General features: G+C 40.9%; 1 protein-coding gene across 7 annotated transcripts; it reads left to right on the forward strand.

Annotated features, from left to right (window-relative positions):
- Window positions 1-3,542: 3,542 nt before the first annotated feature.
- ORAI2 (ORAI calcium release-activated calcium modulator 2) lies at window positions 3,543-23,869 on the forward strand. Of its 7 annotated transcripts, XM_081940724.1 has the most exons (5): window positions 10,751-10,912; window positions 13,398-13,530; window positions 13,641-13,751; window positions 19,585-19,825; window positions 21,915-23,869. In XM_081940724.1, the coding sequence occupies exons 4-5, from the start codon at window positions 19,598-19,600 to the stop codon at window positions 22,458-22,460; spliced, it is 774 nt and encodes a 257-aa protein (XP_081796850.1). In that variant the 5' UTR covers window positions 10,751-10,912; window positions 13,398-13,530; window positions 13,641-13,751; window positions 19,585-19,597; the 3' UTR covers window positions 22,461-23,869. The 7 variants fall into 7 exon arrangements, with proteins under 7 accessions (XP_081796849.1, XP_081796850.1, XP_081796854.1 ...); XM_081940728.1 differs by lacking the exon at window positions 13,641-13,751; XM_081940726.1 differs by lacking the exon at window positions 13,398-13,530.
- The last annotated feature ends 1,053 nt before the right edge of the window (window positions 23,870-24,922 follow it).

A 24,922-nucleotide genomic window follows, 5' to 3' on the forward strand; every position in this document is an offset into this window, starting at 1 on the left:
CATCCACCCAAGCTCAATCTCCTCCTTTAGTGATGGAAGGGGAAACACAATCTGAGGTGGAAAAAATTGTAGATTTCAGGCTGAATAGGGGTTGCTTACAGTACTTAGTGCATTGGAAGGGTTACCCTTGGTCTGAAGCTAATTGGGTAAACAGTGGGAACCTAAAAGTGGAGAAGTTAGTAAAGCAATTCAATGGGAAGTTTCCCGAGAAGTCAAGGGGTTCCCCTGGGTGGAGAAGAGGTGGTTAATTTTGTTATATTAACTTTTATGTTATTCTCTTTGCAGGAAACATTTTTCTTTTGAGGAGAGGCCGTCTGTCAGGCCTGTAGTTATGTTCTTTTTAGGATCTTTGGCCTGCCACACTTTCTTATAATTTTCTATGCTGTTTCAATAGTGTAGTAGTTGGGAGGGGGGAATAGAAAGGAGTAGGATTGTAGAATGGATTGTTGACATTCTTTTGTAGAAGCCAAGGTCATCTTTTGTCTCCGCATATCGACACCTGGCCGGAAGAAGATGGGTGTACATGCCAGCGTGGAAGATGATGATTGGAACATGTGATGGATTTGTGGGTGTGGGGAGAGATCATGAACTTTCAACTGGGTGAACTTACAGGATGTAATCCAGAGTTGGAATTTTCCATAGCCGTGCTAAATTGCCTGCGGAATAAATTGGACCTTAAAGGATGTTTTGCCTTGGACAATGATTTATTTCTGCATGGTATTTAGAACCCTAACAGGTTATTGGATTTCCTATTTAATCTTTTACCTTTTGTTATATGTGTTTTTATGTTGTACGCCGCTGTGAGTCCTTTGGGAGAAGGGCGGCATATAAGTCCAATAAAACCAAACCAAACCAAGCATTTTATATGGACTTTTCATCCATGAATTTGCCTCCCAAAAACTTGTAGCCATTTAAGATAAATAATCTTCCATACTCACTGCGCTATACATTTCAGCACTGTTAAATAAACAGTTCATGAGTTTCCTAGGGTTATCTGGCTGATCAGTGCGCGGGAGGGGGGGGAGATACTCAAATATGTCATTCTCAGTTTTTAATTTTGGTATAATCTTTGGGTCTTCCATCTTACAGTTGTTGCATTCCTACAGAGTGGTAAATCAGCTATGTTTATATACATGGTCTGCCAAAATCAAATATGTGTTCACCTAATGTGTGAATTTTGCAGCTGATGCCTATGCAAAAATAGGAGCTTCTCTGTGACTCCCATTTTACTTGATTCATCTACAAAACTGTAATATTAAAAAAATGATACTGATAAAAAAATTCTAATAAAGACTTTAACTTTGCAACAGAACACATCCTAGTATTTAATTGATTCCTGTCTGATGAAATTGTTTTCTGACTCAGGTGTGTATTGATGCAGAAACTGATTACTAGGAAGTGAAAAACCTTTCTGCATTGGAGAGAGAAATCAAATGCCTTTCTGCAGCCTTCAATTTATAGGCCAACTATACCTAAGTTGAATGTTCGTTATAGTTTGTATAAAAATAAATCTATCCAAGCCAGAACTGGGTTCCTTTGAGACAGAATTAGTTATGAGCCTTTAGGGACAGGTTCTGCGGAAAAAGCAAAATAAATGATATTACTTGGGAACAGAGATCTTTGGGGACCAATTCATGCCAATTTTAGAATAGTTGTGCCAAGCTTTAGAAAAATAAGTGATGTTGAAATTGGATTAAATAAATATTGACTGATTGGTTTGAGGAGAGGGAATGTTATTGCTTCAGGACTAATTTTAGCAGAGTCCATTTTTAAAATTCCAAATTCAAATACGTTTTCCACATGCTCAGATTAATATAAGGCTCGTATCTTTAGAAGCAAGTGGCAAACCTCCACTTTTCTGAGAAAAAGTGACATAGATTGAGATTGTCTTGGCAACGTTTCGGTGAGGTCTCGCTCGCCATCTTCAGGCTGGGTTTTGGGCTTAAAGCGTGGTTGGAGCTGCCGTCTTTCTATAAAATGGTAGCCAAGAGTTTGAATTGAACAGCATAAGACAAGCTGGTACAGATGATGATCATGAAATTGAAGTGAAAGAAGTGGAAGATAATGATGAAATGAGCTAAGAACTTTGGACATTCAAGCTGTTCAATTCAAACATCTTATCCACCTTTTTATAGAAAGATGGTAGCTCCGACCATAAAAAGATAACATTAAAAATAAAATATGGTTTTCTGCCTGGATGGTCTTCTGTTTAAGTTTCAAGTTTATTTGATTTATAGACCGCCCCCTCTCCCCGAAGGGACTCGGGGCGGTGTACAGGAACCACATTAAAAAACCATATACATAATAAATATTCTTAAAACCAGATTAAACCTAGAGCCCTGTACAAGTTATTAAAAATTAAGACACGACCTAAAACCAGCCCATCGAGTTTAAAAATACAGGCATAGGGTGGGAAGCTGGAATTAGGCCAGGCCGGCTAAATTGAACAGGTGGGTTTTTAGCTTCTTGCGGAAGGAGCGGAGATCTGTAGTTGTTCTGATATCAGGGGGAAGGTCATTCCAGAGGGTCGGGCCCATCACAGAGAAGGCCCTTCCCCTGGGCGTCGCCCGCTGGCATAGCCTAGTGGACGGCACCCGGAGAAGTCCCTCTCTGTGTGAGCGGATCGGCCGAAGGGATGTATGGGGCAGGATGCGATCCCGCAAATACCTAGGTCCTGTGCCATGGAGCGCTTTAAAGATGATAGTCAGCACCTTGAAACGCACCCGGAAGGCCACAGGTAGCCAGTGCAGCCCGCGCAGGAGAGGTGTTACATGGGAGTACCTAGCGGCTCCCAAAACTGCCCGCACGGCCGCATTCTGGACAAGTTGCAGCCTTCGGGTACATCTCAAGGGGAGCCAAATACACACACACACACACACACATATATATACACATACACACACACATATATACACACACATACACAGTATATATACCATACATACAGTATATATACAGTATATATGTGTGTGTGTGTATGTGTGTATATATATTATATATATATAAATATATATATATATATATTTGTTTTCGGAGATTTTCACGGGTGTAGGTATGCTGGTTTTGTTGTATTCGGGTCTTTTCCAGTGTAAGGTTGAGATTGTCTTTGCAAAGACAATCTCAACCTTACACGGGAAAAGACCCGAATACATATATACACACACACACACACACACACATATATACTATATATGTATGTATGTATATACTATATATGTAAGTATGTATGTATATACTATATATATATATATATATAGTACAGTATATATACATATATATATGTATGTATTTGTTTTACAACCCCTGGTATGACTAAATATGGGAGGAAGGTCACTACTCCCTCTTTCTGTCCTTCGGCTTATCACAAAGACCATGCAGGCAGAAAACCATATTTTTATTTTTACTGTTGCCTTTTTATATATAACACATACACACATGTCTTAAGCGGGAGAAGGAAAAGTGAGCTATTCCCTCCGTCACATGCCTGCTACTATCGCGAGGTCACGTGACAAGGCCTTGGCGTTGCCTTGGCAGCACCGCAGGCGACGGCACTGGCGTTCCTGCAGCTGCCGCCGCCGCCGCCTCTACCGCCCGTCGTCCATGGGGTAAGTCGGCGCGCGGGGAGGCTGGTGGAGGTGGGTGCCTACTTTGCATATTCGCATATTCATAGATGTGCAAAGAGGTAGATAAGAGCTGGCGGGAGGCTCTGTCCGCCACGACGCAAAAAAGTGGAGGCTTCTGCAAGGCGTGGGTGGGTCCAGAAGAGCTTCCTCCTCTTTGCACCGAGGTCCTCCTGTTCGATGGACACGTTTACCCAGCTGAAGTAAAGACTCGGGAGGCGGCAAAATACGCCGAACGTGGATTAGCATTAAGCCTGCTTCTGTGTTTCGTGGCTTAGTGGGTGCCGCGAATCCAGAACCCGCTTGTGTTCAGTGTATTGTGTGGAAAGAGGTTCAACTAGGAACCGTGTTCTGCAAACGGAGTCATAAAATCTGAACTTTAAGGCTGTATGTAGAGGTCGGCCTGCAAGTAACGCTATTTCTACTGTAATGCAACAAATAATAATTGATAATAAACTCCCGTAAAATTATTATTATTTTTATAAACTGCCTTGCCTGCAAGAATCTACATACCGGTAGATCTCATAACCGACTACTTCACTTTCTGGGAATGCTTTTCAAGTCATTGCCTCCACAATTTGTTAATAAGTAAAGGAATTTCCACAGTATTCTGAAGCTGCTTTTGAATTCATTGTCTGGGTTTGCAGAAGACAAAATTAACTAACTGGATTTACAGACGATATTAAAGTCCTGGGAACTTAACAAAAGTGAACACTAGCCAAGCTTAATGTATTGTGCAAATGCAGCTGTAGCCCTTTAAAAGATGGGGTGGGGGGAGAAGTTATACTGTAGTGTTATGATGGATTCTTGCATTAGGCAGGGGGTTGGACTAGATGATCACTAATGTCCCTTTCAACCCTTATCTCCCATAATTCCATAAAAACCATTCTACTCCCCAAAATCTTAAATATATACTGTATGTTTGCAGGAGTAAAGGAACACAGTTTGTGTATTTTGTGGCAGCAATCCAGTATCGCCTATCTTAATTGTGAGTTTTGAAGGACTCAGATCAAATTCTGTTCAACCCTATGGGGAAAAAATGGCATTGAATTTGACAGAGCACTGGCTTATTGCCAACACACTGCCATTTACTTCCACCTTGGCGTTTACCATAAGATTGTAACTTATAGTTTTGGTTTATTTAATGTCTAAAGCTACTGTTGGAAGAAATGTCCTTCTGGGTTCGGCTCCAAGTGGGGAAAAAGACACTGGAGACATGGAGGCTGCTTGGAAATATGGTTTTAATGGTGGACAGGACCACATGGCTTGAGTCCTGAACAGAAAAGGTGATCACATGCTTCAATGTTGGTGGAGAAGAAGAGAAGGGAAGAAGAGCAGGGGTGAAGAAGGGCTTGCAGGGATTTTTATAATCTGTTCTGCCCCACCTATCTGTTTCCTGTTCCTGTGTAAGAAATGTATTCTGATTGGTTGCCAGACTCCCATGGGCCCGTGCAAGGGCAACCCTCTAGGCTGAGTTTGAATCCAGGTTTGATTGAGTTCAGATGCCATGTGGTCAGTTGAGTAAAGGCTTATTATCCTGCCTTAATCCCATCACTCTGGAGTTGAAGAGGAGAACTCTTTATTATGTAAAGTGGAGTAGCTTGGCCTTCTTAATGGCCCATTGACAAAGTGGGGATGGGCCGGAAGCTGCAGGAATTTACTTTGTGTTTAAAATGTGTTTCTCCCTTTTTCACATCCAGGAAAATATAATATTCTGCCTTATCAATATTTCCTAGGATATTTCATTTTTCTGGGAGAGGGCTGGGTGATAACTTCCTACACTACATTACTATATACCTGTGATGGCGAACCCATGTGCCACGGGTGACATGCAGAGCCTTCTCTGCTGGCACACCAGCCGTTGCCCCAGCCCAGCTCTATGGCGCATGCACACGCGCCTCCCCCTGGCCAGCTGGTCTTTGGATCTTCCCGCAGGTTTCCCCCCACCGCCCAGCTTGCCCTACCTTTCTCCTCCATTTCTGCCGCCCTCACCAACCTGGAAGCCAAAACGGGGCGTGGGCAGGCTCGTGAGACACCCCTTTTGGGGCTGGAAATTCTCCTGCACTAACTTGGAAGCCAAAATGGGGCATGAAGAGGGCCAGGGTGCATGCACGGAGAGTCAAAGCGCAAGCGTGGGGGGTGCCCGCATTGCTTTTGGGGATTGGGGCATGGGTGCGTGCATTTGTGCGCACGCTTCGGGCACTCCGCATCAAAAAGGTTAACCATCACTGCTATATACCTATATATCTGAACATCTTTTTCTGTCATTTCTAAGGGCCAGCAATATTCCGTACTGCTTTATAAAGTTTTATAGGCGAAAAGGAGTGGTCCATATGTGCTAAGAGCTTACTATCTGAAATAGGCAATGAGGAAGCAATATTGATTGGGGAATGCTAGGAGCATTCAGTGTTTGCAATAGGAACCAGCTGAGGGTCAGCATCAAAAATGGACTTGAAACAAAGAAGCAGCTCCCAGTGGCAGGAAGTATCTGGAGTGAGAAGTACCTTTTAAAAGCTAGAAGCCCCTCTCTTCGTGGTGTAGGGTCTGCACGCATGTGTGCTTGGAAGGTCTCGGAAGCTCAGCCCAACACAATGCAGATGTGAGCTCCGTTTGAGAATTATGGATTTCAATAGGTAAGTGTTTAAGATGAGATACTCAGATATTCTCTGCTAAAATCTCTAAAAATCTTGTTTTAGCTGGATCAGGTTCCCCCCAAAGGGTTTCTGATAAAATATATTGGGTGATATTAGCTGCTGAGGGAGGATGGAGTAGTTATCCAATTCAGATTGGGGAAAGGTGCTAGAATTTTAATGGAAAAATATATATTTCCTGGCAGGGGTGTGTATGTATACGTGTGTCTGCATATTTTTCTATACCTTTTGCTCAGTATGTTATTAGTCTTCCAATTCAACTTCAACATGTGCTTGTAAGCATTGCATTAAATATTCTCTCCCCCCATCTCATTTTGTTTTCTTATTTGCTAGCCTTTGGATGGCATAAAAGTGAGAAAATAGTCTTATGAGATTTATTCCTAGGCAAGTCACTATAGACTTAGCATGCCTGATCATTAAGTTGTAAGTCATATCATATTCTCTGCATGAAATCAGCATGTTGTGAGAACGTTTGCACACACAGCAAGATGCCCCACCCAGAAGTGCTCTGATATTGACAGGATAAGGAGTCCAACGCAAGAATTTACAACACAGGGAAAGATAGCTAAAAGCAGAAGGTAATATTAATCACAATAACTCCACCAGGGAAAGGTGGAAACACAAGAATCTATTTGTCACTTGATTATTTGCATCTGTGTAGTGGAGTAATTTCCATAGCTATATGTGGGCAGCATATTGATTGGTGTATTCCTAGCAAGAAAAACAGTGCTCCATTTCAGATTGATTGATTAGGTGCCATCGTCCATGGTGACTCCTGGCGACCGCATAGATAGATTTTCTCCATGACAGTCTTCCCTAAACTGGTCTTTTAAGTCTCCCAATGGTGCACTCATCACCATTGTAATTGAGTCCATCCACATTGCTGCTGGTCGTTGTCTTATTCTCATTCCTTCTACCTTTCTCAGCCTCGGAGCCTTTTCCAGAGAACTGGCTCTTCACATAATGTGTCCGAAGCAGGACACATTTGTGCCTTGAATAATAACTCTGCGTTGATGTGGTTAATGATCCGTCGGATTCTTTTCTGGATTGTCCACAGTATTCTCAGGAGTGAGATAGTGGAATAAACACATTTCTTTGCAGGGAGGGATGTGGAGTTACAAATTTTCAGTGGTGGGTACATGATGGTGGCAAAATGGTGCAGAATTCTCTTCTTGGTCAGCTAATGGCCAGTTATTATCTCATTTAAATAAATGTACTGTGTCAAAACAAAAATAACCCTGCACATGTGAAGCATCCTATGAAGACATTAGAATAAGACATGTTGGAGGTAGGAATCTGCAACCAACATTGACGGGGTATTCTCACTCAAGAATTTTATCTGTTCAATCCAGTCCAACAGATTGGCTGCCAGAGAGTGTTGACTCTTGGGAACTAGAAAATGGGCTTTTTCTGCTGCAGCCGCTGCCTAATGGAATATTCTTCGTTTGGGGGTTAAAATGGTCCCAGTACTGTTGGCTTTTCCCAAAGTTTTAAAGACCTGGCTATGTGCCAGGGCCTGGGGCTCAGAAAGGGTCCTGTTATTTGACTTTACTATTAGTTCACAGCTGCTCTTTATTCATTTTGTGGATATTTTTGTTTTATTGTTTTAGAATTTTAGAATTGTAAGCCTCCCAGAATCACTTGGTTGAGTAGGATAGCTAGAGAAATGAAATAAATAGTCCTCAACATTTGCTCCGAAATAAAAAGGGAATTGGTCTCCGATGGCAAGTGTGAGTGTGAAGACAGCTTTCTAGTGTGATAGTAAATTCTATCAGATAAGAAACCCATTGAGTATCCTTGGAGAAATGCCGTATTTTAGTCTCTCCCTTCCTTCTTTTCAATAATTGTGCAAATTGGGAGGGTGTTGGAGAAAATTAACTTTGAAGAAATAAAAGCACAGCATCATCTGTTTCTCAAGCCTGACAGCGTTGAGATATGTGGACTCCAGTTCCCAGAATTCCCCAACTGGGAAAGGTTGGGTAATGAAGATGTTTTCTTCCATTCTTCGTTGTTTGTTGCTTGTGAACCTTTACACCGTGTTCCCCTTCTGGCTTTAAAGCAGAGATATCAACTACAACCATACCCACCTTCAAGTGCTCTGGGGTTCCCAAAATGTTTCCCCGTCTCTAGAGAGCCTGGTTGGCATGACTTGTGGCAAAACCAAAGGGTCTCTCCCAGGGATGGGCTTCAAAAATTTCAGCAACGGGTTGTCTGCCCGGTGGCTAGGTGGGTGTGGCCATGGCGGGCCTGGCCTAGTCAGCCTCCTGCACCACAGCGGGGGGAGGAGCATTTTTGCCTTCCCCAGGTTCCAGAGGCTTTCCTTGAGCCTCTGGGAGGGCGAAAACTGCCTACCCCCGGGGTCCGGAGGCCCATTTCCCCCCCTCCCCAAGCCTCCGCGCAGATCCTGCACTTACCTTGCATCCAAAAACGTGCCGCGTGGAGACTCCTGGGAGGGGAGGGGTGGGCGAGGCCAGCCAGGGGTGGGATTTGGAGGTGCTCTGAACTGGCCATAATGTTGGCTAGGGGGTTCTCGCGAACCTGGGCGAACCCGTAGCAGCGCACCCCTGGTCTCTCGCAGTCAAAACTCATGAAGCCAGAGACCTACCTCAACTGCTACATTCTCAAGATCTCATTAAGCTGTTATTGCAAGTCATTTTACAGTTAGTAAGAAATGATTGGCTTCTCAATCTTTTTATTTCTCTCTCTCCCAAAGGTTTAAAATCTCTGCTTGGAAAGATCTAAGTACCCTGTGGGCCAGATCTGGCCTCCAAGCCTTGTCTTTGATACCCCTGGTATAAGGTTTCCTGCTTGAGGAGGTGGGGAGGGTTGAACTAGAAGACCTCCAAGATCCCTTCCAACTCTTACTCTGTTGTTCTGTTTGTTTCTCTGAAAAAACAAACCAGCAGTATTTCAAAGGCTACTGCTGCCCCACAGTTGGGCAAAAAGTTTCAGAAACATGTTGGTGCCAAGACACCTAATTAGGTATGGGATTGCAGCAATCCTGCAATTGGAAATTGCACTTTTGAGTATTCATTTCCAACCGAAACATAACATGTAAATTAAGTAAATAAAAATATATTGTGCAATGCAGATAAATAGTTCTTTCAAGTCAGACTCTGGAATTACAACATCCATTTTGAAATCATAGTGGTAGGTTACATTCTGGAATTTTTTTTAAACAGCAAGAATGACGAACTGAAAGTAGATGCTATTCATCAGTTTCCTAGTCACAGTCAGATCCCTTCTTGTTGGTATTTTGACTGTGCAGGGCTGAGGGCCTAAGGAGATTACTTGTATAGACAGTCTCATTTACCAATTGTTCATAGTTACAATGGGATGAAAAACAGAACTTTGTGACAAGTCTATACACCAAAGCAAAGCTGAAATCAAAATTTGATGTTTCATTTAGCAATTGCCTTGCTTAATGACTAAATTACCAGTCTCAATTGTGGCTGCTAAAAAAGGACTAGCTTTGTCTCCTTTACATCTCATTTCATATATTGTTAAATTGCAGAATCTGGAGCACTGTCATACTTGTATGATGTTGTAAATAAGTGAGATTCAACCAGATATTCATTCAGTGGCTGCCATTCGAGCCTGGCTGTTGTGCAGCATTTTAATTGATACTGCTATAGTGTCAGTTACATTATAATTGATACTACTACAGATTCTCCATGACTTACAACCACAAAAGGGGTTGGCATTTATGTCATAGGTCATTGCATGATAAATTGAGTCACTATGGAACCAACCTGATTTTAGAGCCATTTTTTACTACAGTCGTAATTCAAGTCACCTTGCAGTCGTAAATCAATTCACACAGTAGTAAGTACAAATTCAGTGACTTTTTAACCAGAAACCGACAAAGAAAATTACAATTCGCAATTACATGACTAGGCCACACAAGTGGTAAATGCGAGCCAATTGTCAAGCATCCAAATTACAATCATGTGACATCTAAATCAGAAGCTGATGGACCAGATAGGAGGTGTAGTACAATGTTTTGTGACAGTTGGAAGTGCTTTACAAACTCTGAAATCCAAGGCTGTTATTTATTCGAACTGTCATTAGACAAATGGTCAGAAGTCGAGGACTGGAAGTATTAGAGATGAGGAAAGGCAGGGGGCAATTACAATCAAGTCCATTTCTCTTGTGGCTCCCAGTTTATTAAACTCTTTTCTTCCACATCACATCATTTTTTTCCTATCTGGTCCATCAGCTTCTGATTTAGATGTTGGCAGCTGCTGGTTGTATTCTAACAGGGAGCTATTGAATTTTCCAGATTACGGTAGCTCAATTCTTTGAATCTTCAACTAAGCAAACCAGGCTTTTCCTATATGCTAAGCCATGTATTGGGAAAAAAGCAAGCACCCGCCCTTTAATAGATCTAGTTGTGTATTCTTTGTGAGCGTGGCTGTAAAATGTAGGCGGTCCTTGTGGCTGATTTCCATTTCTCTTTGTTTAAAATGAGAAGAGAAAGTGACACAACAGTAAGATGCGGTGCCATAGTCAGCAGAGTCTATAAGTGACCTAGAAACTGTGCTTGCAGCTTTGCAAATTGCCAGAAGATTGTGGCACATCCGTCACGTTGTTTCAGTGGTGTGAGACACACTCAGAACAGTGGCATGGGTGGTATAGCAGGTAAGCTCCAAATCAGCTAGTAAAAAGTGGCTTGCAGTGAGCCTGGTGGCTTACAATGAGGCTGGCTCTGAGTCAGCTTTTTGGGTGCTTCAAGGATCTGTTTTATATTAGCGTTTGACATTATTGTCTTTATTGTCCGTTTGATCCAGATGTGGCCTAACGCCAAGTACACTCACTGGAATCAATGGAAATTTCCTAAGACAAAAATTGCCAACATCCCATTTGATTGATTTCTGACAGTATACAAGTGAAACTCGAAAAATTAGAATATCGTGCAAAAGTTCATTTATTTCAGTAATGCAACTTAAAAGGTGAAACTAATATATGAGATAGACTCATTACATGCAAAGCAAGATAGTTCAAGCTGTGATTTGTCATAATTGTGATGATTATGGCTTACAGCTCATGAAAACCCCAAATCCACAATCTCAGAAAATTAGAATATTACATGCAATCAATAAAACAAGGATTGTAGATAGAACAATATCGGACCTTGCATATGTACTCAGTACTTGGTTTGGGCCCCTTTTGCAGCAATTACTGCCTCAATGCGGCGTGGCATGGAAGCTATCAGCCTGTGGCACTGCTGAGGTATTATGGAAGACCAGGATGCTTTAATAGCGGCCTTCAGCTCTTCTGCATTGTTCAGTCTCATGTCTCTCATCTTTCTCCTGGCAATGCCCCATAGATTCTCTATGGGGTTCAGGTCAGGCGAGTTTGCTGGCCAATCAAGCACAGTAATCCCACGGTCATTGAACCAGGTTTTGGTGCTTTTGGCAGTGTGAGCAGGTGCCAAGTCCTGCTGGAAAATGAAGTCAGCATCCCCATAAAGCTTGTCTGCGGAAGGAAGCATGAAGTGCTCCAAAATCTCCTGGTAGACGGCTGCGTTGACCCTGGACTTAATGAAGCACAGTGGACCAACACCAGCAGATGACATGGCTCCACAAATCAACACAGACTGTGGAAACTCCACACTGGACTTCAAGCATCTTGCAGTGTGTGCCTGTCCATTCTTCTTCCATACTCTGGGTTCTTGGTTTCCAAATGAAATGCAAACGTTGCTCTCATCAGAAAATAGGACTTTGGACCACTGAGCAACAGACCAGGTCTGTTTTTCTTCAGCCCAGGTGAGACGCTTCTGATTTTGTTTGTTGTTCAGGAACGGCTTGACAAGAGGAATACGACATTTGAAGCCCATGTCCAGGATCCGTCTGTGTGTGGTGGCTCTTGATGCACTGACTCCAGCCTCAGTCCACTCCTTGTGAAAGTCCCCAAAACTTTTGAATGGCCTTTTCCTGACAATCTTCTCCAGGCTCCAGTCATCCCTGTTGCTTGTGCACCTTTTTCTTTCACACTTTTCCCTTCCACATAGCTTTCTATTAATGTGCTTTGATACAACACTTTGGAAACATCCAACTTCTTTTGCAATTACCTTTTGAGGCTTTCCCTCCTTATGGAGGGTGTCAATGATGGTTTTCTGCACAACTGTCAGGTCAGCAGTCTTTCCCATAAAGCCTAGAATATTGCACCTTTTCACAATATTCTAATTTTCTGAGATTGTGGATTTGGGGTTTTCATGAGCTGTAAGCCATAATCATCACAATTATGACACATCATGGCTTGAGCTATCTTGCTTTGCATGTAATGAGTCTATCTCATATATTAGTTTCACCTTTTAAGTTGCATTACTGAAATAAATGAACTTTTGCATGATATTCAAATTTTTCGAGTTTCCCCTGTAAATGGATCCAACCAGGTGGTTTATTTGGGTGAAATATTTTAAATTTTCTTTAGTTGAATAAATGAATACATGGCCTAAGACTGACTACCGGCTGCCAGCAATTCGGCAATTGGAATCTCACCAGGTTCATGGTTGACTCAGCCTTCCATCCTTCCGAGATGGGTAAAATGAGGACCCAGATTGTTGAGGGTTAGGGTTAAGAGTTATGCTGACTCTGTAAAACACTTAGAGTGGACTGCAAAGCAATGTGAAGCGGTATATACTGTATGTCTAAATGCTATTGCTATAAGTGGCTTGTGACTGAGTACAAGGTTATTCTTGCACAGTGGCCTCTTAAGTAAGGAAAAAACAGAATCATAATTCTAAGTTGAAATGCAGATAGAATTTTTTTGCATCCCCTCTGGGAATGCTTTTTTATATTCTGCAAAATCAGTCGCAGTACATCCTTACTGAAGTCCTAGCTGTCTTGTAAATTAATTGATGTATTGTGAACAATTTAGTTTTTTATAGTAAAAACTATACTTTTTACTGTATGTTGTTTCCCCTCAAATGCTATTTTTCACAGAGAGAGAGAGAGGAAGGGAGAGACAGACAGACATCCTTCTTTCCCTTTCGCTTCTCTCCACCCCCGTTTAGCAAACAATGTTAACAACCTCTTTTCTTTGAGGATTACTAATTTAGACTCCTTTAGGTTAAATATTGATATATTCAGGACCAAACATCACATTTTAAAATATTCAACAGTACACAGTGATGCAAGATGGAGATCAATAGTCTTTGTTCCAGAATCGTATTGCTAAGCGATTTGAGATTTTCCATAGACGGAGTAAAATGGCGAAGAAGAACAGCGCTGGAGAGTTTTATCCAGAAATCTAAGGTTTTAAGAAGCTGTCTCTGTTTCTCTTTTATGGATCTTTCCTGCATCATTTTCTGTTTTCAGAGTAAATTATGCAACAGTGCACTCAGAGCCATGTTTATATCCTGTAGGGCTTGCAAAAATGTGAGTGTGTTTGGCTGCTCTATGTGACTCAGGAACCATGAAAGAAAAAAAGAGGTATGGTTGAGAACAAGACACAGCTGCAGAGAATCAGATGAAAGGTAAGATAGCCAGGGAGGTTAAGAGAGATTGTCAAGTTCTGAGCAGAAAAATTGCTGCTTTTTGTGTGTGTGCGAGTGCTTCTGTGTTAAATCATGATTGTTGCTGGATCTGACCACTAAAGCCATGCTTCACTTAACCATAAACTCTTGGGAAAACAGCAATTTCCCATTACTTTGGAAGTCTGGTCACCATAGTTTGGTTTCCACATCTCAAAAATATGTATTGGAGCTACAGGTCTTGACTTACGAGCACAGTTGAACCCATGTTTTCTGTTAAGTAAGCCAGTTGTTAAGTGAGTTGTGCCCCATTTTACCTTTTTTGCCATGCTGTTAAATGAATCACTGCAGTTGTTGAGTGAATCATGCAGTTGTTAAGCGAATCTGGTTTCCTCCGTTGACTTTGTCAGAAGTTGGCTGGGAAGGTTGCATAGATTAATCACATGAACCCTAGGACAGTGCAGTTGTCATAAATACATGCTAGTTGTGAAGCGCCTGAATTTGATCACGTGACCATGGGGGTGTTACAACAGTTGCAAGTGTGGAAATCAGTTCCAGTCATTGTAACCTCGAAGGGTGACTATATGGATGTTTGTAAGTCGAGGACTATCTCTACTGATGTATTAAAATGGCAGTGCAAATGATTCTAAGAGTTGCCTGCAGGGAAAATTTTGAAAACACTAAAAACTTAGAATCTTTTACTTTAGGTTCAAAGTTTTAAAGAGGGACAAGATATAGATTGATAAGCCTGTACTTATGATAGTTAAGTGCTTCATAGAAGCATCGAATTGGAAGGGACCACATAGATCATCTAATCCATGTTTAAAGACTGAGTACCAGTTGTATCAGTGGCTAAGACGCTGAGCTTATTGATCAGAAAGGTTGGCAGTTCGGTGGTTTGAATTCCTAGCGCCGCGTAACAGAATGAGCTCCCCTTACTTGTCCCAGCTTCTACCAACCTAGCAGTTCGAAAGCACGTAAAAAATGCAAGTAGGAAAATAGGAACCAACTTTGGTGGAAAAGTCACAGCGTTCTGTGCACCTTTGGTGTTGAGTCATGCCAGCCACATGATCACGGAGATGTCTTGATTTTGGATTTTCCAGGAATATCTGGAGAGCTGCAGTGGACAGTCAGATATTTGTCCAGAAGCGTACAGGTAGTCTTTGACTAACAACAGTTTGCTTAGTGACGTACGAAGTTACAACCGCATTGAAAAAAGTGTCTTATGCCCATTTTTCACATGTATGACTATTGCAGCATCCCCGTGGTCATCTAATGTACATTCAGATGCTTGACAACTGACTCAGGTTTATGACGGTTTGCTGTGTACCAAGGATATATGATTACTTTTTGCAACCTTCTGAGAAGCAAAGTCGATGGGGAAGCCAGATTGACTTAACAGATGTGTTACTAATTTAACAACTGCAGTGATTCACTTAACAAAGGTGGCAAGAAAAATAGTAAAGTGGGGCATAACTCACTTAACTAATTTCTCACTTAGCAACATAAACATTGGGCTCATTTGTGGTCGTAAGTTGAGGACTATCTGTATTTGGTCTGCTGCATCAGAACTCTTCTTTGGTTCTGATATTTATTAAACTTGTATACCATCTGACTGATAATACTTTTGGTGTTATAACTACAGAAAATGATGTTTAAAAGACAAAGATGCTCCCTCATAGCCATTGGCTTCATCCCTCTTCTAACTGCGTTGTTAGCCTTCCCATTTCCTGACCTCAAAGAGCAGCAACCAGTTGGGACCCCTTCCTTTCCCTGCTGTAATTTCTTTTCATGGAGATGGCGAAATTAAAATCACAAATGGCCACCAACTTGCCCCTTGGTGAAACTCGGGGGGAATGGAGGCAAGCCCCAGGTGGGTGGGGGAAATCCTAGAAGGCAGGAGGAGTTGGAAGGAGGTACAAATTTCCCTTCGTGGGAATATCCCATCCTGTAATTTCAAAGAAATTACAAAACTGTCTCTTGACAAATTTACTGTGAAGCCTAAATTAAGCCAATAAGTTAATCATCTCGGCTTCCCAAGCCTCCTAGGAACTCTGCAACGTTGTGGTGGCACCACAATAATACATGGACAAACAATAGATGCAAACTCAAGGTAAACTGCTCCAAACTCGATTGCAGAAAATACGACTTCAGCAACAGAGTGCTCAATGCCTGGAATGCTCCACCTGACTCTGTTGTTACATCCTCAAACCGCTATAACTTTAACCTTAAGCCAGGGGTGTCCAAACTTTGGAACTTTAAGACTTGTGGACTTTAACTCCCAGAATTCCCCAGCCAGCCATGCTGGCTGGGGAATTCTGGGAGTTGAAGTCCACAGGTCTTAAAGTTCCCAGGTTTGGACACCCCTGCCTTAAGCTATCTACTGTGGACCTCACCTCATTCTTAAGAGGTCCGTAAAGGGGATGTGCATAAGCGCACCAGCGTGCCTACCATCTCTGTCCTATTGTCCCCATTTATTCGTACCTATTTCCTGTGTTCATGCCCATGTTTATACATACCTGTTATCTCATACATGTTTGACAAACTAAGTAAAATAAAATAAATAAATAAATATGTATCTCAGATCAGTTCAGGTGGACATGGCATTATAGCTTAATGGAGAACTTGATTAATTAATTAAGTGAACATAATCATTTATCAGGCTGGATTACTACCTGAAATAAAAGATACAGGATTTATGTTTTGCTCTAAATTGTTACTTCCTTTTCTCTCTCTTTCAACCGGAAATTTGGTTTCTGAAGAAGTTATGAGTTTTATCTTTTATCCTTTTCTTTCTTCGCAAGAGCCCATTTTGTATTGTTCATTTGGTTTTTCTTGCACATACAAAATTTAAATTTCAGGAAATTCTGGTGGAAGAACTTGGAATATATACAGTGCTTGCTTTTAAGCACTTTTTACAAATATGACAAATATGAAGTTGCACTACTATTTTACAAAATGTATTGTGTATTATTTCATTGGCCCATAAAACTATATTTTGTGCATAATAGTGAAAAATGTATTTGAAGGCAATAATTATGAGCGTATTGTTTAAGTTTATTTTAATGTACTATTGTTTGCTGGCAATGAAACTGCAAATCTATCACCTTTTATACTTGCTTAGACAAGGAAGACAGGCCAAAAGGTAAAGTTGAAAACAGAAGAAATAAGTATTGTATTAAAAGGCGCAAGGACAAAAAAATGATCAATCAGGCAGCTTCAACAAGCACTATTTTCTGGGAAAGAAGCTAAAGTTGGTGGGAAGGAATCAAGGCACAAGTTGTACATTTTGCTATATCAGTCATTGCTTAATGTAATAGGCATTGTTGTATAATCCATTTTTTAAAAAATAGAACATATCTGTTGAAAAGTGGTGCTTTATACTAGTATTTAAATACTGGTAGTCCTCAATGTATGACCACAATTGAGGCCAAAATTTATTTTGCTAAGTGAAACAATTGTTAAGTGAGTTTTGCCCCATTTCACAATTTTTCTTGCCACATTTGTTAACTGAATCACTGCAGTTGTTAAATTAATAGGGATAGAATCAAGATCATGTGAAGTGTTAATACCACTTTATAATGCCTTGGTAAGGCCACACTTGGAATACTGCATTCAGTTCTGGTCGCCACGATGTAAAAAAGATGTGGAGACTCTAGAAAGAGTGCAGAGAAGAGGAACAAAGATGATTAGGGGACTGGAGACTAAAAGATATGAAGAACGGTTGCAGGAACTGGGTATGTCTAGTTTAATAGAAAGAAGGAGTAGGGGAAATATGATAGTAGTGTTCCAATATCTCAGGGGTTGCCACAAAGAAGAAGGAGTCAAACTATTCTCCAAGGCACCTGAGGGTAGAACAAGAAGCAATGGGTGGAAACTAATCAAGGAGAGAAGCAACTTAGAACTGAGGAGAAACTTCCTGACAGTTAGAACAATTAATCAGTGGAACAACTTGCCTCCAGAAGTTGTGAATGCCTCAACACTGGAAGTCTTTAAGAAGATGTTGGATAGCCATTTGTCTGAAATGGTATAGGGTTTCCTGCCTAGGCAGGGGGTTGGACTAGAAGACCTCCAAGGTCCCTTTCAACTCTGCTATTGTATTGTATTGTATTGTATTGTATTGTATTGTATTGTAATAACACAGATGTTAACTGAATTTGGCTTCCACATTGACTTTGCTTGACGGAAGGTCAGAAAAGGGGATCAAATGACTTTGGGACATTGCAACCATCATACATGTGAGTCAGTTGTCAAGCATCCATAAATCACGTGACCATGGGGATGCTGCAACAGTCATAAGTGTGAAAAATGGTCAAAGTTACTGTTTTCAGTGCCGTTACAATGGTCACTAAACAAACTCTTGTAAGTCAAGCTGTTGTTGCTATTCAGCTAGCCTACTTAACAATATTCTTACGTGCTTTTGCCATTATTTCACTTTTCATCAACTAACTTGTGCAATGTCACCTTTTGCTTCATTTTTCTTCCCAGGACTTCAAACAGCTGTAAGCTACGTAGTTTTATACAGTGTTTTTGTTGCATCATTTTAACTGATTTTAAGAGGAAGGACAAACTATGACTATGCTACAGTATTGTGAAAGAGCAGTACTGGAAATGGCCTTTGAAAACAATGGCTGTATTCAGAAAAAGTCAAATTTAATTTAATAAATTTAATTTCCTATTCCTACATGCATCAGAGGCACCTTCTTTCAGAATATTGTTGATTTTGCAAATTACCAGCATTTGAATGGTACATGTATGTTTTGATAACTGCATATTGGTCAGCTCTGCTCTCTCATCAGGGGTGCATTCACCCTTACTTCTTTTATCATACTTTTTCATCAGTTCCTTTTCATTTGGTTTTAAAGCTTGCCATTTCAGGGTACTGTTCTGATCTAGTCTTCCCCAGCAGCACGAAGCTGAGTCTTCGTCCTGATAAACACCTTTTATTTAATTTATAGTGAATTCCTCTCCAGCAAAGTCTTTCAAGATAGTTCACAATTACCGACTTTTAGCAGGCTTGGAGAGTGGCCAGGCCGATATCTTTCAGACGCTGCAATACTTGGCAAGAATGCAGGAATTAACTAATTGTCTCCTGCAAACACCCCTCCCCTTTCCTTCCTCTTTTATTCCCTATGGGAGGGGCCATTCACCGTCCACCTGTGTGGCCTTACTCCCAAGTTGAACCTTGTTCCTTAGCTGTTCCCTTTGTCTGGCAACTCTGCGCATGCGCACACTGGGAACAGGCTCCAGCTGTTTCTCTGCCTCACTGATGTCTGAGTCCGAAGACAGCTGATAACTGTCAGGCGGCCCTGACCCCCTCTCTGCCTCCGACACAAAGCACTCGTCAGAGCCTTCCCCAGACTCCAGGACTGGCCCGTGTTCCTCCCCAGCCTCCTACTGTCTGAATCTGCTGCCAGCTCTGCTGGCCGCTGAGCCACAACAGGTACGCAGATTGACTTTTCCTTAGGGCCATTCTTAAGTATTCATTTTAATCCTGTAATTATCATGCCAACTGACCTCTTTTCCATATTTCCCTTCTATATTACTTTAGTTTTTAGTTTCCCCTTTTTTCTGCCTCCTGCGACCGAAATGCTTGTGCTGCATTAAAATGCATTAATCAGTACATTTATGCAGGTTGCACTGGGAATTCTTTAAATAAGTGCTTTTATTTAATCACTTGTAATCAGTGAATATATATGTGTGTATACAAATTAGTATATGTAAAGTAATTCTAGAAACACCAATCCTCCTTGCCTAAAACAGTATTTGATCAACCCTGGCTTATATTTTATTTATAAACAGTAGCTAATGGTTGGATTTTTAAAAATTTCTGTAGCTTGACTTTCATCATGAGTTCCGAGTTAAATGTCCCCGTGGACCCTCCTTCTTCTACCTGTTGTGCTGAGCCCACCGGCAAGGGCATGGATTACCGGGACTGGGTCCGTCGTAGTTACCTGGAACTGGTCACCTCCAATCATCACTCTGTTCAGGCCCTTTCATGGAGGAAATTATACTTGAGTCGAGCCAAGTTGAAAGCTTCCAGCCGGACCTCTGCCCTCCTCTCTGGATTTGCCATGGTATGTTTTTATAGCTGCTGGGCTATCACGATTTTTTCAGATCTGTAACTATTACTGTTGAACTGAGTTCCTTGAAATCTTCATTGGGTTCTCTAATACAGGTAGATCTTGACTCCCAACCATCATTGAGCCAGAGTGGGCTTCAAAAATTTTAGCAAGGGGTTCTCTGCCCGGTTGCTGGGTGGCCTGGCCATGGTGGGCGTGGCCTAGTCGGTCTCCACCACGAGGGATTCTCTGAACTGCACAAAATCTTAGCTAGAGGTTCTCCCGAACTCCCAGCAGCTCACCCCTGAATTGAGCCCAAAGTTTCTGTTGCTGAGTGAGATATTTGTTAAGTGCGTTCTACCCCATTTAACGGCCTTTCTTGCCACAGTTGTAAAATGAATCGCTGCAGTTAGTAACGTAGTAATTGTTAACTGAATATGTCTTCCTCGTTGACTTTGCTGGTCAGAAGCTTGCAAAAGGTGATCGCGTGACCCATCATAAATGTGAGTCAGTTGCCAAGCATCTGAATTTCGATCACGTGATCATTGGGATGCTGCAGCGGTTGTAAGTGTGAAAAACGGGATAAGTCATTTTTTTCAATGCCATTGTAACTTTGAATGGTCACTAAACAAACTGTTGTAAGTTGAGGACTACCTGTATTCAGAGGTAACCGGAGCCAGCCCGAAGCACCAGATACCGTTCCAGTATGGTGCTCCGGAGGGCCCACCCGCCTGCCCACACTTCTTACCATGGTTTAAAGCTGTCGGTGCTTCCGCGCACGTGCATGGTGCATACAGCACCTGCACGACGCTCCGCTGAGCAGCTGGAGCGTCGCGGAGGCTTGTGGAAGCATCGTTTCCAGCTACAATGCATGTGCGCACTGCACATGTGCGCGCGCACACTGCACGCATGCATGTGGGTGACGCCGGGGCCGTTCCAACCGTACTGGTTGGAACGGAATCCGGAACCCACCACTGGATGTAACAAACCTAACCTGCAATCAGAAGTATCCATAGGAGCATTAAAAGTGCAATGTAAGCATAAATCCAGTCTTTGCATGCAGAATTATGATAAGTATATGCTCGTTTTTAAATGCTAATGCACTTCTCTATTCCATTGCTTTCACATCCTGTTTGTCAACTTTCTTTTCAGTAAAAAATACAAAGCGTGCATGTCCAGTTACTTTGCTGGGAGGTACTTTCAAAATACTTCTAAGAACTGTCACACAGATGTAGATTTGGGGTATATTCTGAGCTCCCTTTCACTGCATGTGCTCAGAAGCTATAAGGTTGTTGTTTGGATTCATTTGTCTTGCTTCCTGTTATGGAGCAAGTTGCACTTGGTGGAGTAAATGGCCAACTTTCAAGATTCCTGTTACATCAGAGGTGGCAACATACAAACTATGTGACTCCCCAGCCTTCAGAACCCTGAAGCTGTCTGTTATCACAGCACTAACATTTCGCAGCAAAGATAATTTCTTTATTTTGAAAAAGAAATAAGGGTAAAATAGGTATGTTGTTTATCATATTTATATGGCTGCCCATCTCACAAAATGTGACTCTGGGTGGGGAAGGAAGGAAGGAAGGAAGGAAGGAAGGAAGGAAGGAAGGAAATTTTGGCTTTGCACCATTTAATGTGCTTAGTGACATCATTGTGTCATTACCTTATGGATTGGGGAAAAAATGCAACCCTTAGGTGCAAAAAACTTCTGCCATTCTTTTCCTTTCCTTTCCTTTCCTTTCCTTTCCTTACCACACCATGTTTAGGAACCTTCCTTCCCAAAACATAAAACCGTGTTAGCAGCAGAGTCACGGATTAAAACAAATTTCAATACTGTTAGGTTTATGGGTGCTTAAAAAGATAGCATTAAGTGGATGACTTCTTGTCATTTGACTATCTTCCCTTCTATCCTGGCAACATGCTTATGTAATTGGTTTCTCCAATGGAACTCCAATCTAAATCCAGTCAACCTGATTGGTTATGTGCCATCAGATCAGTGTTGACTCTTAGCAACTAGGTAGATACATTTTCTCCATGATGATCTGTCCTTAACCTGGTCTTTCACGTCAAACAAATAGTCACCACTTCATATGTTATTTTGCAGGTGGCAATGGTTGAAGTCCAGCTTGAGATGCAGTACCAGTATCCCCAAATGCTGCTGATTGCCTTTAGTGCTTGCACCACCATTTTAGTTGCTGTCCATCTCTTTGCTCTACTTATCAGCACTTGCATCTTGCCTAATGTGGAAGCAGTGAGTAACATCCACAACCTGAACTCTATCAGTGAGTCCCCCCATGAACGTATGCATCCATACATAGAGTTGGCATGGGGTTTTTCCACTGTCTTGGGCATCCTTCTCTTTCTTGCTGAGGTTGTCCTCCTATGCTGGATCAAATTCCTGCCAGTGGACTCTGTGTTGAGAAATGATAGCACTGTTATTCAGAAGACCAGCCAGCATACAGGCTGGCATGCGGCCCTCATCTCTACTATAATTATGGTTCCTGTGGGGATCATCTTTGTTGTCTTCACGATCCATTTCTACCGGTCGCTCGTCCTCCACAAAACAGAACGCCACAACCGAGAGATTGAAGAGCTCCACAAACTGAAAGTGCAGCTAGATGGGCATGACAGGGGCTTGCAAGTTGTGTGACAAACAGATGCCTTTTTGCTCCTACGTTCATGTTCAGCTGAGGGTTCTTCTAGCAGCAGAGCAGCAGAAAAGCGTGATAGGCTGTTTAGAATCCTATCTTTCCCTGATGTCAAAAATTTGGCTGCTTTTCATTGAGGCCCAGATCAACTTCCCTTCAGTTCTTCATCCTGCAGCCAACATAAAACCATGTTTATAAAATTGAAGGCTACTTACATCTGGGCAGTTATTTCCACTTCCATAACTAGCTGGATGGTTGTGATGCATTTTAATTGCTGCTCTTTGTAGTATTTTTTTGAGGAAATGCATGGGGTAACAGAAAGTAAGTGTGCCACTGCTCTCCTCTTACTGGCAAGGTTTACAAGCATTGCTTTGGGAATGAGTTTGTACATCGTCACATGCAAATAGATGCTATGGAAATTGTGACATGTGTCTGCTTTGTGATTTCACACCCGGGGAGTATTTCTGGATTACCGACAAGGATAGATTCAGTTTGAGCCAAGAACGTTTACTCTGCCTGCATTATTTTTCTTCGTTTATTATTTCATATTGCTTCTATAAAGTATTTTTTCCCATTGAATAAAAAAAGAAAAAAAAACATCCCTTAGCCCAGAAATCCCCATGTTTTTGGTTAATCAGAATTTTTGGGAAAGTACAGCAGTACTTTTTCTTCTTAGATGCTAATTATAAAGAAAGATTTAAAAGAGGAATATACAGTACATTAAATTTAGAAATCTCCCCTGATTGCACAACAGAGTTGTATGTGTAAGGTTGTAATTTAAAAACAACACAGCACTGGAGACACAATTTGTTACACTGCAGAAGGCCTCCAAGCTGATACTATTCTCCAATATCAGAAGACAGCTGGAATGTGAAGTACAAATTCTGATTGATGCACAAAGTTGTTTTATGATGTAGAAATACTGTAGTAGTGACATAATATGGATAGTATTTGGAAAAGGCTTTTTTACAAGTCCAAGAATCCTTGTTCAAAGGATTCTTAGCAGTTCTGTATGTTCAAAGAATTATAGCTTAGTGAAATGTGGATGATTTCATTTAGCTCTATTCAGTGTGGGAAAATTAAATTTTACCTTATGTATTCTAATTTAATAAGAAGTGTTGATCCTAAAAGGTATCTTTCAAAACATGTGCCCCACTATTCACATACATCAATGTCCTATTTCACAGATATTAACAGTATATATATTCAGTATATAAATTACTGTATTTTGCAAATAAGAGGATAATTGTATGATGAATTACAAAGACAAAATTTCCCCAAAGTTTTTTCTTATGCAAAATTAGGGATAGTTTGAAAAGGAAAAATAAAATATAATCGTAAAATATAATCTCTGCTGGTAAATTGTTCAAAGGTCATCCCTTACTTTTGCTTGCCAGATTTATTTGTTTTAGTATAATATATATTTATATATATATATATATATATATATATATATATATATATATATATATATATATATATATATATATATATATATATATATATATATATATATATATATATATATATATATATATATATATATATATATATATATATATATATATATATATATCCATTGTATGTGTATTTTCTGCAAAAGACATACTAGTTGCGAAGCTACATAAAATACAGTTATTGGATACTTCAAAACAACTTTTGTACTGCTTTTTTTAAATCTCTTAAATCATTAATGATTTAAATAACATGTGTATTGGAGATGGTGTGAGTATTTGTGTATCTTCAAATTAGGCTTAAATCACAAGTCTGATACATAGCTGGTAATTGAGACTCTCTGAAAACTGCAGTACAACAAATAGATTATATGCAACATTTACATGGCAATAGAAGAGCCATATATTCATAAAGTTTCTTAGAGCAATTGATTGGATCTGGATTAAGTTTCACTTTAGTTTCATTACAATAATTGGGACAAGCTAGCCACCATTTAATCTCATGTCCTTTGTTAACAGCAGGGCTGAAACCTAGCACAATCTGTTCCACAGTATATGCAGCCTAGTGTAATCAAGCAAACTATCTGTAAACTCTAATTTACGTTTGCGTCAAATATTGCCGAAGAACATGGCTATCAAGTATATTTTTAAATATATATATATATATATGTCACTCAATTCAGATGGAATGAGAAGAAAAATAAATAAAAATACTGTACAGTATTGTCTATGGAGATTCTTAGTCATGGTTGTCCAGAAGGTGCTTCCGCCCCCCTCCCCCCTCCCCAGCTGAAGAAGCCTCTTGGATGAGAAGTGAAATGTCTTCAAAGGAAAACCAGAAAGTCCAGTTGCCTCTTGAAAAAAAGCACATTTGGGACTGTACAGTATTTGATTTTCTCTTCCTAGCATGGAGGGGAAAAGGAGGGAAGGACACTGGTCTCATATCCTGATAAACTATGGTTTATTAATTCTTCTCCTCAGTTCTAAGGAGAGAAGCAACTTAGAACTGA

Source organism: Natrix helvetica (genome assembly GCF_964273705.1).
Source record: "Natrix helvetica genome assembly, chromosome: 2".
Taxonomy (NCBI): domain Eukaryota; kingdom Metazoa; phylum Chordata; class Lepidosauria; order Squamata; family Natricidae; genus Natrix; species Natrix helvetica.